General features: G+C 39.8%; 1 protein-coding gene and 1 long non-coding RNA gene across 5 annotated transcripts in view; one reads left to right on the top strand and one right to left on the bottom strand.

The window, feature by feature from the left end:
- Positions 1-7,845, top strand: part of LOC121040791 (uncharacterized) — a 141,570-nt gene extending 133,725 nt beyond the window's left edge. For all 3 annotated transcript variants that reach the window (XR_005795444.1, XR_005795445.1, XR_005795446.1), the window contains one exon: positions 7,662-7,845. This is a non-coding gene — a long non-coding RNA (uncharacterized LOC121040791). The remainder of the gene's footprint in view (positions 1-7,661) is intronic.
- CAND1 (cullin associated and neddylation dissociated 1) overlaps positions 1-13,122 on the bottom strand; it is a 44,174-nt gene extending 31,052 nt beyond the window's left edge. Inside the window, exons 1-2 of one of the 2 annotated variants that reach the window (XM_040491489.1) lie at positions 12,672-13,122; positions 1,514-1,657 (exon numbers count right to left, since the gene is read on the bottom strand). In XM_040491489.1, the coding sequence (XP_040347423.1) occupies positions 1,514-1,657; positions 12,672-12,739 (212 nt within the window). In that variant the 5' untranslated portion in view covers positions 12,740-13,122. Of the gene's footprint in view, positions 1-1,513; positions 1,658-12,671 lie in introns of those variants that run through there. The other variant, XM_040491490.1, reaches the window with a different exon arrangement.
- Between the last annotated feature and the right edge of the window lie 704 nt (positions 13,123-13,826).

Consider the following 13,826-nt stretch of genomic DNA (forward strand, 5'->3'; position numbering starts at 1 on the left):
AAGTAAGAGCTATGTACCTCTCAACTCTCAACCTGGGACAAACACTACTTTCAAAAGCTGGTAAATGCTCAGCATATATTTTGAACAGAACTTAATTTTATTAAGCACAGGCAAAAACAATAAAAGATAAAAAATCATGATTAAAGTAAATTATACTCATTTGCATTATTCTGCATCTTATCTTTTGAAGACACATTTTATTTTAAACTTGCAAATGTCCCAAGTTAAAGAAAATTATACTGCAGGTCTAGAAATTCTATGATGACCAATGATTTCTCACATTTTTGCCTGTTTTTACAGCAAGTATGTAAAAGCTAAGCCTAAAACAAACTTAAAACCTTTATAAATAAAATGCAATAAAAAAGTAATCATGAGACAATGCTTTATTTAAACTGATGCCTAATTGTCATAGGGCATACAAAATGACAAAATTCCCTAATCTGTCATATGAAACTAAACGTTATACTTTCTAATAACTTACTATGTAAATTGTTAAGGTTTTCTAGTATTTGATATGCATAAATTAAACTATTTGTTAATAGAATTTACTGAGAACTCAAATTCTGTACCTGATTACTAAAAGTAAGAGGCAAACTGTCAATATCATGCCCAATTAGATGCTCCTACTGCACTGTACACAAAGACAACTGGAATGTAACTGCTGTGTCATCACTGTTAATTTGGACTAACTATGGCTTTAACTGCTGCTATTGTTTACGAAGTCTTATTTTTTACTTCCCTTGATCATTGGTTCTTAAATTTTCATACAGAGATGAATAGAGGCAGGGAGGCCTTGTAACCCAGCTAAAAAAAAATCAAGTCAAACAAGTGAAAGAACCGCTCTTTCTGAAGTTTCATATATATATTTCACGCAAATTAAAATACCATAGGTGCACTTGGGTGGCTCAGCCGGTTTAGCATCCAACTTCAGCTTAGGTCATGATCTCCGGGTTCATGAGTTTGAGCCCCGCATTGGGCTCCATGCCAACAGTGCAGAGCCTGCTTAGAATTCTCTCTCTCCCACTCTCTCTCCCCCTCCCCTCCCTCCCTCCCTCCCTCCCTCTCTCAAAACTTTAAAAATAAATAAATAGGGGCATCTGGGTGGCTTGGTCGGTTAAGTGTCCAACTTCATGATCTCTAGGTATAAGAGTCGAGGCTCCCTCCACGTTGGGCTCTGTGCTGACAGCTCAGAGCCTGGAGCCTGCCTCAGATTCTGTGTCTCCCTCTCTCTCTCTGCCCCTCCTCCACTCACACTTTGTGTGTCTCTCTCTCAAAAATAAATGAACATTAAAAATTTTTTTAAATAATACCATAAAAAAGCCACATCTATTCAATATAGAAACTTTAAGAAGTGTGTATGTACCACTTACAAACATTAAACACCCACGACTCACCTGCAAACCCTAAAGAAAACTACAGAAAGACACAGCACAAGACTAAGATAATTTACCAACTATTACACTAAATTTTTTAATGGGGTGGTGGAGGTGGGAAGCAAGTAAAAAACACTTACCATTTGACAGCTAAATTCTGTACCTCTCCATTTTTATCTTCCAGTAACTTCAAAATCATTTTCACTACTTTCCTTTCACTATCATCATCCAACTTGATGGAATCTTTCTGCAGTTCTGTCATCAAATCATTTGTAGCCATAAACCTATCAAAAAATTAAATTGATTGGTAATTAAACATTTTTAAGCATTAATTTAAAAAAAAAGATTCTCCTCCAGGTTAGTCCTGTTTTAAGTTACTGACGGGACCTACAGTGAATGCTCTTTCATTCTAATTAATAGCATCATTGCTTCCAGGAGGAGAAAGGTGCCTTTATTTTTTCTTTGCATGCAGTTTGAATTTTATCTAGGAAGCCTTTAACTACAAACATTAAGAATACCTTCTTGTTTACTATTGTGTGCGTTGGGGCACGGGGGGTGGGTCACACATTACAAAATTACTGGGAAACTTCCAAAATCCAAATTCTCACCTCTACCCCAACTCCCATCACAAGGTATCAGGTGTATTTTCAAAATGATAAAGAGGTGATTCTAGAACATCATTCCATCTGACATCCAGACCCCTCAAAAACCACTTCCACAGACAAGTTTAATACTGAATAGTCTGACAAAAAACCCAGATTAATCAACTGTCTAATCTCAGCTTTAAAGTAAAGGGTTAACAGGAGACAAAAATAAGGTAAACAGATGTTCAGATTTTTTCCTCATATACCTCACCAAACAACGGTCTTAAAAGTAATTTCTCGTAGTAATATATAATCACATTGAAATAAAGCCTCTCAAATCTGTTTAAGGGCCAAATGAATTTTTCCCATAGTTCTTGGTTCTTCTCTACTTATTGAAATAACCTTACTTAAATAACAATTACTTAATGCTTTTCTCCTGTATTTGAACCAGATCCAGTTTGAGGAAAAGTGTAGTTATTTTATGTTACATACAGAAATGTCAAATCCATGTTTAGATCAATTAAAAAACACAACTACTGGAGCTGAAACGATAAATAACTACACAGATAGTCTGGCAATATAGGCAATAAACTATGGGATAAGGACTAGCAAAACAACTTATTTAGGAATTTAAGGAGTTAGTATGTTTATTCACTTAATGCTGATTTGACAAAGTTTTAAACTATAATGCAAGCACAATTCTTACCAAGTTTTATCAAACAGCTTATAAAGAAAAGCCTGTGTTCAAATTGGCATTATACAAGGTAAAGTAAGCATGCATTTTTTAAATGAACACAGTTCTAATTGGAAGCTCCTCTCCATTTTATATGATGACAAATGAAATTAAAACCACACGATATTCTAGAAAATAAAAAACCGAAATGAGCAGCATACTAATGCAGGCACTTTACACACCTTAAGCCATTTAACATCTTAGCCATTCAACTTACATAAAATCCATGAAATAAAACGTCAGTAGTTAGTAGTTAGGCGCTCTAAAGACCCCTGAAACGCTTATTATCTAGTTGAAGAGAATATGGCAATCTTCAACTTAGGTAAAAAAGCAAATAATCTAAAGGCAAAAAGTTGTTTTATGGTTCTGAAGGGAGTCTACTGGTACACAGGTTCTTTCCTTTATTTACCACTTATTTATTCACTGCCTATTATGCTACAAAGGCTGGACTATGAGCAAAGGACAAAAAGTAAATAAACCTTGGCTCCTGACCTCAGAGGAGTCTACTCATTTTCAAAAATCTATGATTAATCCAAAACCACAAGGTATCACCTCACACCAGTCAGATTGGCCAATATTAAAAATACAAGAAAAAACAAGTATTGGCAAGGATGTGGAAAAAAGGGAACCCTCATGCCCTGATGGTTAAGATGCAAACTGGTACAGTCACTAGGAAAAACAGTATGGAGGTTCCTCAAAAAAATTGAAAATAGAAATACCATAGGACGCAGCAATTCCACTAATGGGTATCTGCCCCCCAAAAACAAAAGCACTAATTCAAAGATATTTACACGGAGCACCTGGGTAGCTCAGCTGGCTGAGCGTTTGACTTCAGCTCAGGTCATGATCTCAGACTCTGTGAGTTCGAGCCCTGTGTCGGGCTCTGTGCTGACAGCTCAGAGCCTGGAGCCTGCTTCAGATTCTGTGTCTCCCTCTCTCTCTCTGTCTCTCTCAAAAATAAATGAACATTAAACAAATTTAAAAAAAAAGATATATGCACCCCTATTTTCATTGCACCATTATTTATAATAGCCAAGATACGGAAGCAACCTAACTGTCCACTCATTGATAAAGAATGATGGAATATTACTCAGCCATAAAAAAGAATAAAATCTTGTCATTTTCAACAGCATATATGGACCTAGAGGGTGTTAAAGGGGATTCAGAGGCACAAACTCTAGTTATGAAATAAATGGCAGGGATAAAAAGTAAAGCATAGGGAATATAGTCAATGTTGTAATAATTTAGTATGATGACAGATAGTGACTATACTTATGGTGACGACTGTGTAATGTACAAAATTAAAACTGTCAAATCGTTGTCATACACCTGAAATATAACACTGTATGTCAACTATACTTCAATAGAAGTATTTTTTAATTTAAACCTATGATTAATGGTTAAACATTTTTTTTTAAAGTTGAAATAAGCACCAGTAAAATTAGCAACAGGTATTTTTACAAATGAGAAAAAACAGATTGAAATAGTATTAAGTTATACCAAAAGTTACTTTTTATGGTGATCCCAAAACCAGAAGGTTCTAAGAATTTCTTCCTTCTGTTAATTTGATATAAAAATTTGCACTATAAATCATCTTATAAGAAAGTTGTTTGACGAGCTTAAAATCTGTCCATGGCAGATTCAAAAGACAATTTGTAAAATGTCTCTTAAGCATACTATTTTAGGTACTAAGAACGAAGATGATAAAATAGACTCAGTCCCTTCCTCTTAACCTTTTCATCTAATACGGCAGACAGGTAAATGTACAAATCCCAATCTTACAGATTTTGAAAAATACTCAAGGACATTTGACAATCATCCCACCAAAGAACAGACTATTGGTTTGGATCTCAAAGGATTAACACCTTTGAGTGTTAATTTGCATGGGGAAAGCTGGTTTGGGATTTAAAATTTTCCTTTTTGTCTGTGTTAGTGTGGGGTGGGGTTGGTAGCACCAACAGCAATGCTAAGGGATGTAACGCTTCAGAGTGAAGGGCCAAGAAGCAGTTAAGAATGGCTGGGACACAAATAGAAAGAAATCTAACAAAAAGAAGATGGAAATGTAGGTTGAGGTCAGGATAAGAAAGGTCTTATATACTCACTGACTATGTAGTGAGAACCTATTATGTATCAAGTACTATGCTAGGCTCTGTATAAACAAGAGATGGTAAAAGCACATAGTTCTGCGGTCTTGAAGTTTACAATACAGTCAAATAGAGACATTTTAATTAAAAAAAAACTACATATATGGGTTAATTATACATGTAATTATGAACAGAGATAAATGCTAAGAAGGGAAGGAAAGGAATATGGCACAAAGAGAACTCAATGGTATAACAAAACAACCTGATGTATACTGCATTGGGGGTTGTGCACCAGGGAAGAGTGAGACCTGAAGCATGAGCAGGAACTTTTTTTTTTTTTTGGGCAGGGAGCAGGGAGATGGCCAAGTAAGCAAGGACCAGGAGGTTAAAGAGATTTGGGGGTCTTATTAGGATTTTAGTCTTTATTTTAAAAGCAATGGGAAGCTACTGAAAGGCATCTGAGGTAGAGATGGGGAGACTATGGAAATGATTAAATGTGCATTTCAGAAACATTACTCCAGCTACACACACTATGGTAAGAGTTTGGAGAGAACCAAGCTTCCTTCAGCCAAATTGAATGGAGAACAGTTAGGAGAGTTCGTGCAGCAGTCTAAGTGAGAAATGATGGTAGCCAGAATCAGGGTTATGACAATCAATGGAGGAAGAAAATTGGACATACAATCGATCCTCATTATTAGCAGAGTAAATGCATTCTTGTTTCAGCTCACACACTGTAGAGTATCCTCTTCTCTATGTATTGCCACATCTTTTGCATGTTTGTGCTTTCTGTTAGTAAGTTTGCTGTTTAAAATGAACCCCAAGCATAGTGAAGTACTGTCTAGTGTTACCAAACTACAAGAAGGCTGTGATGTATCTTCCAGAAAAAAATACATATATTAGATAAGCTTCTTTCAAGCATGAAGTTAGTGCTGCTGGTCATGAGCATGTGTGAATGAATCAACAACGTAGTTTAAATAAGGTGTCTTTAAACAGGAATATACAAAACAAGGTTATGCGCTAACCAACTATGAAAATGGTGTGACTAGAGGCTCACAGGAACCTACCACTATACTTCTAGAAGGCTTAGAATCACTAATTCAACATTCTAGTAACTTTATAGTACTAACTACTGAGAATAATAAGAACCAATCATTTGAGATTTAAAAGGTTAAAGTAAGTCTTTGAAATGGATTAGATATGGGGATGGTAAGGGATGAGTTAGAAAATGGACAAAGGAGGAGGAGGAAAACCACAGGACTTGGGTGTTACAGTCAGGTATGTACCCCTTCAGGAGTCTTACTGTGATTTAACAGCCACTGCCACGTTTGATGGTTCAACCACTCATCTTACAACAGGAGAAAGGATTAAGAAACCTGGCTCAACTACAGACTACACTGAATGTCCATTCCTCAGAATCCTAATCAACAAAATCTCGGCAAGAGTGAAGGTGTGCACACCATAAATCAATGCCCTGCAGCCAAAAGTAAGGACTGAGAAGGAAAAAAACTGTAGCTCTGCACTTCAGGAACTGATCTGAGGCTTATACCTCTATCTCAATGTTGTTTCAAACCAATCTGATGCTTATAGCTAAAACATATTGTTTTCCTGTACATAAACAACCTCATAGAACATCCATCTCAGACAAGTTCACTTACCACAAAATATGGAACATCCCCTTTCTAACTCATTAAGTGACTGCTTCTTCTTCAATTAGTTTTGCCTCTGCTTTAGTCTTGCCCTCCGTGTATTAGGATGTCCAATGATGGAATTGCCCCACTTTCCAACAATCCAATCTAATGTGAAACTCCACTTCCTCAGACCTTTCCCAAAATTACCCAAATGAATAGGACCCAACATCTTTTTACTGAGACTTCGCATAGTGTGTGTTCTCCCTCACTGTAATGGTAATAAACCCAACCTGTGTCAGGGATGACTCTACAAGAGAATTTCAAGGAGTAACAAGTGGTAAACAGTCCTTGTCTATCAGGTAGATAAACAAAGAAAATATCCACTGAATTAGTTACATAGAGCTTGTTAGAAATTTGGGGAAAAGTAGCATCGGTGATCTTAGGTGGGCAACAGCTAAGGAGTTTAGAGTTTGTCTTGCAGTCAATGGGAATTAGTGGGGTAGGCAATGATCGGCTGTGACATTTGGAAAGAAAACTCCAATGGAAGAGTTACCAACAGACTGGATTAAAAAGAGGCCTGAGACAGGAAGACTAATTTGAGAAATACTCATCAGGGAACTAAATGAGACAGAGAAAGGTAGAAGGGTGACATCAAGGTTTTCCAAATTGGGCCATCTGGTAGATGGTAATCTAACAGGACAAAATAAGAATAAAAATGGCTTAAGACGGGAGACAGGGAAGTTAGAACGTTAACTTGCAGGCTTCTACAGGAGTCCTAGGTGGATGTAACCTACAGGCAGTGCCATTTCATTCATTATTCAATAAGCAGTTGGGGGGTACCATCATTAGGAACCGTGCCAGGCTCTGCAAACAGTTAGGAACACCTGGCTTATTCTACTGAACTGAAAGTTCCTTGAGGTGAGTTATTCATCTCTAGTAAATCCAAGGTAGAGATGTAGAAACAGCGGTAGAAATAGACACCTTGTATTGCACAATGAGCAGCTCTCACAACCCTCCCCTCATGTACAAACACAATTTTACCCCTGTTACCAAAAGAAAGCTAAATAATACCGGCCAAGTGCATCATGTAGTGAACCAATTATCTTTCAAAGAACTTACCACTATCTCATTTTTTCTTATTTATTCCCTTAGAACATGAATTTAGGACAGTCTTAGTATTGTTCATGTAAATAAGACTAATTTTTAGTACTCTTTCTTCTTCCCAGTTTCCTCAATGAGGTCTTTCTTCTATTTTTCAGTGGTGAGCCTTAATCATTGCTAATAATCAGCGTTAGCAGTACACCTTTATCAAGAAAAATCACGTAAGTGAAATCCAGTAGCTTACTGCCATCAACCAGCAAAGTACGTAAAAAGTGCCCAGACATCACCTTCTTAACCTCTACAAATCTACTTCTTCTGATTAAACTTACTTTTCTACAAGTACAAGTTGTCCAGAGAACTTAGCTAGTATTTATTGTTACATTATTGTAAATGCCCATGTAGTACTTTCAGCTGTAAGACCTCTACGGTCCTTCCAGCTCTGAAAGGCTATGATTCCATACCAGACCTGAGGTTTTTATTAATTAGCATTTTAAAGTTTCCAAGAGAAAATACCTTCTAATGTCCAAAACAACACATAAATAAATAAATTTGGTAACATAAACCATTATCAAGCTAGGAAATTCTGCAATGCACTAAAAAATTATTTTAAATTGTATCAAATGATATTAAAAAAAAAAAAAAAGATTGGGAGATTTTACAGTGGTTTCTGGAAGACATTTCCCAAAATCCTTACATGCTTTTCTCTCAACTCTGGAATTAAAATCCAATTCAACTAAAACAAGCACCTATTAAGAACCCGCAAGGCCAAAACAGTACAGGATTCAGTTCAGTAAACAAGGTCCCCACCCTCAATCAGTTCCCTACACAATACTGACCCCCAGCTCCAGTCAAAATTACCTACTCCCTCTCCCCCAATGGAGTTTTGTACAGTGTGCTTTCATACTTATACTCATTTTCTCTACCTACAATTTCAAGGCCTAGCTCAGATCACTCTATGAACATCAACCTCCTTGCTTTCATCTTCTCTGCCACTTAAGCCTAATAACTGCATACTGCCCTGGGTTCTTCACCTTTTTATAAAAATGTCTTAACCATTCCACAAGCATGGAGTATTACTGAGGGCAAGCACTAGATCTTAAACATTTTGTAGTCCTTCTCAGGGAATTACTAAAAGCATCTCCTAGCACAAAATATTCCATAAGCCTGAGAAGGAACTGAAATTTAAGTTCTTAGTCTTAAATGTGCCCTAGTCAAAATTCTGGAGAAGTAACATAACATGGTAGCTAAGAGTTCATGCTCTGGGGGTGTCTGGAAACCCCAGATCTAATGTCTAACCCACCTTGGGCAAGTACTTAATTAATATCACCACATCTAAGATTCCTCAACTGGAAGAGAGACTGTTAGTATTCACTTTACTAGTATCATAATAAAGATAATTAGGATCAAGTGTACGAAGTCGACAGTAAGCATTAATGTTAACTATTATGTAGAAAAAAATAAAATAATGGTAAATTGTCTTTAGCTCTTGATTCCTCGTAATACCATAATTCAGTTAGTGGTGAAGCATATGAAAATAAAAGCAAAACTTTAGTTACCTCAACTCACTGAATTTTCAACATTAATATTCATAAGTGGAGCATTCACATGATTCGTGAACACTAAAGTTTTCATTTTGTTATCTACAGAATTACCTAACTACTGGCACTAAACCTTAACATACCACCTTCAGGGACGCCTGGGTGGCTCAGTTGGTTAAGCGTCCAACTTCGGCTCAGATCATGATCTCCCAGTTTGTGAGTTCGAGCCCGGCATCGAGCTCTGCGCTGACAGCTCAGAGCCTGAAGCCTGCTTCGGATTCTGTGTCTCCCTCTCTCTCTGGCCCTTCCCCTCTCAAGCTCGTGCGCTTGCTCTCTCTCTCTCAAAAATAAACATTAAAAAAAAAAAAGATACCACCTTCAAAGAATACAGAATACTAAAACACGAAAGAAAAGGACATTAGACCCCCCCCCAATTGAACCCATGATTTAAATCTTACAAAATGATTCTTTAAAAATGCTGACATCTGAAAATTTTGAAGCCTATACCCATTTCTTGACATGAACGGACTATGTAGTTATCCAGAGACCTAAAATTTCAGGCCTATTAGGGACCTTTTGTAATCACTCATGTACAAAGTGAAAATTTAATCCTAAATAAAGTAGCCTGCCCAAGATTTCACAGATGGTTCACAGAAAAGACTCCTTAGAACCCATGACTAGAACCCATATTTTGTGACCAGCAGGTCATATTCTCTATGGATTCCACCATGAGAATAATAATCTTTTTTTTCTTTTTAGATATAGCATTGTTTTCTTCTGCCCTTAGCACAAGTAGTGCTAAGTGCCCTTGCACATGTTTGATATTCCAGACTTTTAACTTTGTCCTCAATTCTGTTGGTAGATATTTTAAAACATGTAGCAACAAAGTATGATATTTATACCAAAATAAATTTCAAGTGAGAAGTTAAAAGGCATAATTTTAAAATAGAACACATACATTCAAATGTCTGTACTGCAATTATACAGAAAAATGTTCAAAATACTTGACTTCAAGTGCTCACTATTTTAATCAATCTGTTAAATATCTGTAATTTAATATACACAGTGCTTTAGTTCCAAAGACTTGTCTGTTAACTAGATGGCTTGAACATAAGACATGTCTTTAGAACAGAGTTAATAAAAATCTTAATGTCAAGGGGCACCTGGGTGGCTCAGTCGGTTGAGCGTCCGACTTGAGCTCAGGTCATGATCTCACACTCCGTGAGTTTGAGCCCCACGTCGGGCTCTGTGATGACAGCTCAGAGCCTGGAGCCTGCCTCAGATTCGGTGTCTCCCTCTCTCTCTGCCCCTCCCCCACTCACATTCTGTGTGTGTGTGTGTGTCTCTCTCTTTCTCTCTCAAAAATAAACATTAAAATTTTTTTTTTAAAAATCTTAGTGTCAAATTGCTCAAGTCACGGTTTCCACACTTATCTTTCTATAATGTTCACCAACTATTAGAAATATATCAATATTACACTTTTAGAAAAATTATCCACCAAGCAGTGTTTTGATTTACTCTGGCTGAAACTGGCAGATAATCCTTATCAAGTTCAACACTGACTATAACTTAACATCAGAGCAATATTTCTTTCATAGTTTATTTAAAAAAGAAAACATGAAAGCATGTATGTATTATCTTTATAAGAAATTTAAGTATCTTCAGTCAAAAATCACATATGCAACATTCACATGACTTGATTTGTTTATACCAAACATATTACCCATACACAAGTCTCACTGGCTGACCAACACAGTGCCATTATAGGAAAGTGCTACCTACCTCTAGGATGAAATTGCATACAATCAGAATGATATTGAGTACTTTTACAGAATGAGCCAAACTGACAGAAATGGGAAGGGGGCAAATCTCACCACACACTCTACACGGCCGTAAGTATGAATACACACACACACACACACACACACACACACACACACACTTAAATGTGTGTGTGTACATATCACCCAAATATGTATTTCAATTTCAGTGTCTTGCACTGGGAGCAAGCAAAGGTCCAAAGGGAAGTAAACAGAATTCTAACTCTAAAAAAAGCAAAAAAAAAAACCCTTTTATTTTCTCCAATAATCTTGATTTTGATCTACACTACCCAAAACAAACACGTCTCTTCCAAAAAGTCACAACACTAAAATCTTCGGTATTAGCAAACCAGGTTTAAAAAGTTTCAAATGCAATACTTAACTCCCTAGGTAGCAAAACTTTAAAAAATTCATTTCTGGCTTTGAAGTCACAGAACCAGAACTGTATTTCACTGGCCATCTGAATACGCCAGCACATCAATTTAATTAGGAACGTGATCATTACATTTTTCATGGTTCTCTTTTCACAAATGGGGAAATTTCTTCCTGGCAGGTAAGGTCTGGATGGGCTTTCAGGTGTTAAAGGGTACTGTTCATATCTACATAAAACTTGTGTAGACTTATAACTTATAGCCTTAAGACTTTGATTTCAGCCACGATTTTAATGGAAGACTATCTGTTCTTTTCTTTAAAATGCACACAAAACACAATCAACGAGCCTTAGAGAACAAAACAGGTATCAAAGAAATATAAAGCTTGTTTTTAGACCAGGAGCTTATTTATTCTGTGATAAGTAAGGATAGGAGGTAGGAAGGAAGAAATCCAACAATTACTGTAATGCAAAAAATAAAAAGAGAGAGAGAGAGAAAAACCAAGATAACCCGTGAAAATATAATAGTTCTTCAATATGCATGCTACAAGGTTTGGAAACGGTTGTACAAGTCTTCTGGAACAGAACTGCTAATAAATGAGGCTTCATATTCACCACCCTCGTATTTGAAAACTTCTATCAGTAAGATCCATTTGCTCATTTTACTCTTCTGTTTAAGGTTCAGGAATTCACCTTTCTGGCAGTAATTCTGGATATAAGCAAATGAGACTGGAATCCCCAATTCCTGCTTAGTTTTTACCTGACAAGGAAAAATGACAAGAGACGCTGGCGGGAAAACCCTGCGAGTCAAGTTTCCCCAGCCTGGCTCCCCTCCACCCCACCCCCTTCTTCCCACCTTCCCGAAAGGAATGGTCCAAAGAAAAAGTTTATAACCCAATCCAGGAACAGCCACCCCAAAACAAGCACATCATTGAAGCTGAATGCACCTAGGCCCACTCCCAGCTGCGGGAAAAGAGGCGGCACCTGGGGCCCGGAGTGGGCAGCAGCCAGAGCCCCAGCGGGCAGGGCGGCCTAGTGCCTGAGGCGGGCGGGCCGGTAGGCCCGGCCTCCCGGTCCCCAAGCCTAGAGCAACTCCCTTCCCCACAACGGCGGGTGATTTTGCCCCTTCACGCCACCTGGGACGCGAGAATCACGTCTCGGGATTGGGGGTGGGGGCAGGGAATGCAGTGGCGGCGTCTGGGGACGCAGAAGGGGCCTCAGACCAGCGGCGGGCAACCGCCTAGAGTAAAGAAGGGGGAGGGGGCTGGAGGGTGGGAGCGCACAGGAGCCTGCGGGAGCGGGGAACGGGGTGGTGGGCCGGAGACCTCGGGAAGGCAGAGGGACCCGCCAAGGCCAAAGGGGTGGGGCAAGGCCTGTGTGGGGGCCAGGGCCGCGGATGGGGCACCCCAAGGTGGGCGCAGGGTCGGATTTCGGCCTCACCTGAAGTCCTTGTCGCTGGATGTCATTTTTTCCAGCAAATTGGAAATGTGGTACGAGGCGCTCGCCATGTTGACGGCCTCGATCCCGCCCGCTGGCGTTGCTGGTGCTGCTGCCCGCTGCCGGCGCCGCTGTAGCTGGGGCTCCTCCTCTCGCTTGCGGCGGCTCCCGCTTCCAGGGTCGCAGAGCGACGCCGACGCGGACTAGGGAGGCGCCTCGACAGGCTGCCTCCTCCTCGGCGAGGAGCGGGCCTGTCCCGGAGGAAGCAGAGGCTTCGGGGCCGGCCTAACGACGGCGCTGCTCGCAGGAGAACGAGCTCATGGGCAGCGAGGAATACAGCAGGGCCTCTCCGGGGAGCTAGACGCCTCTACTCGGATCCGTCTCGCTCCCACTCTCTCCGCACTCGCTCCCTAGGGCAAGAGGCCAAAACCCGCCTCCTTCGCTCCAGGGGCGGGGGCGGAGAACGCGGGACGCCACGGAGAGCTGAGGTCAGGGTTCACGAAGGTCTCCCCACGCACGCTGTAGAGACGCTAGTTAAAAGGCAATCCTGTTGGCTGAAGACTCCGTCAGTCTTCGCGTGACCCGCCTCTCAGAAAGCATGACAACGACCAAAAGGGGCTGTTCTCGCGAGACTTGAAAGCGACGGTTAAAGGACGGGGGGGTGAGGGGGAAGAGCATGCTGTAATCGGAGAACAACTTGATTTTTTTTTTTTTCCTGTACGACAGTACTGGGGAAGGTTTACGATTCTTAAGAAGTATAAGGCCATAGAGTACTGATAATTAAGGTGCAGCGTGGCAACCAACATAAGAATTATTAAAAGGAGCTTTCATTTCGAATCGGACGCGTGGCCTACTTCGCCTCCACCACGGGGGAATAGTGTTGCCACGTGAAAACCACAAATCCCAGAATGCAGTCGGGGTTGTTACACTGAGTCAGGATGTGATTGGCTGAAGGAACTTGTAGCTTCCTCATTGGCTTCCGTGAGAGGAGTGGATGCCGGGATTTGTAGTCTAGCGAGGCAGTTGTGGTGGATAAAACGTTTAGCTCCCCGCGCCCTTGGTTTCTGCCGCGGGTTCGGATTTCCTCTTGCAGCTCTTTTTGCTGTTGTGGGGTGTCTGCGGAGCTTGGCTGCTGCGGTTTGGGCAGGCGCATTGCGG

Source organism: Herpailurus yagouaroundi, unplaced genomic scaffold (genome assembly GCF_014898765.1).
Source record: "Herpailurus yagouaroundi ecotype Mexico unplaced genomic scaffold, PumYag 182, whole genome shotgun sequence".
NCBI lineage: Eukaryota > Metazoa > Chordata > Mammalia > Carnivora > Felidae > Herpailurus > Herpailurus yagouaroundi.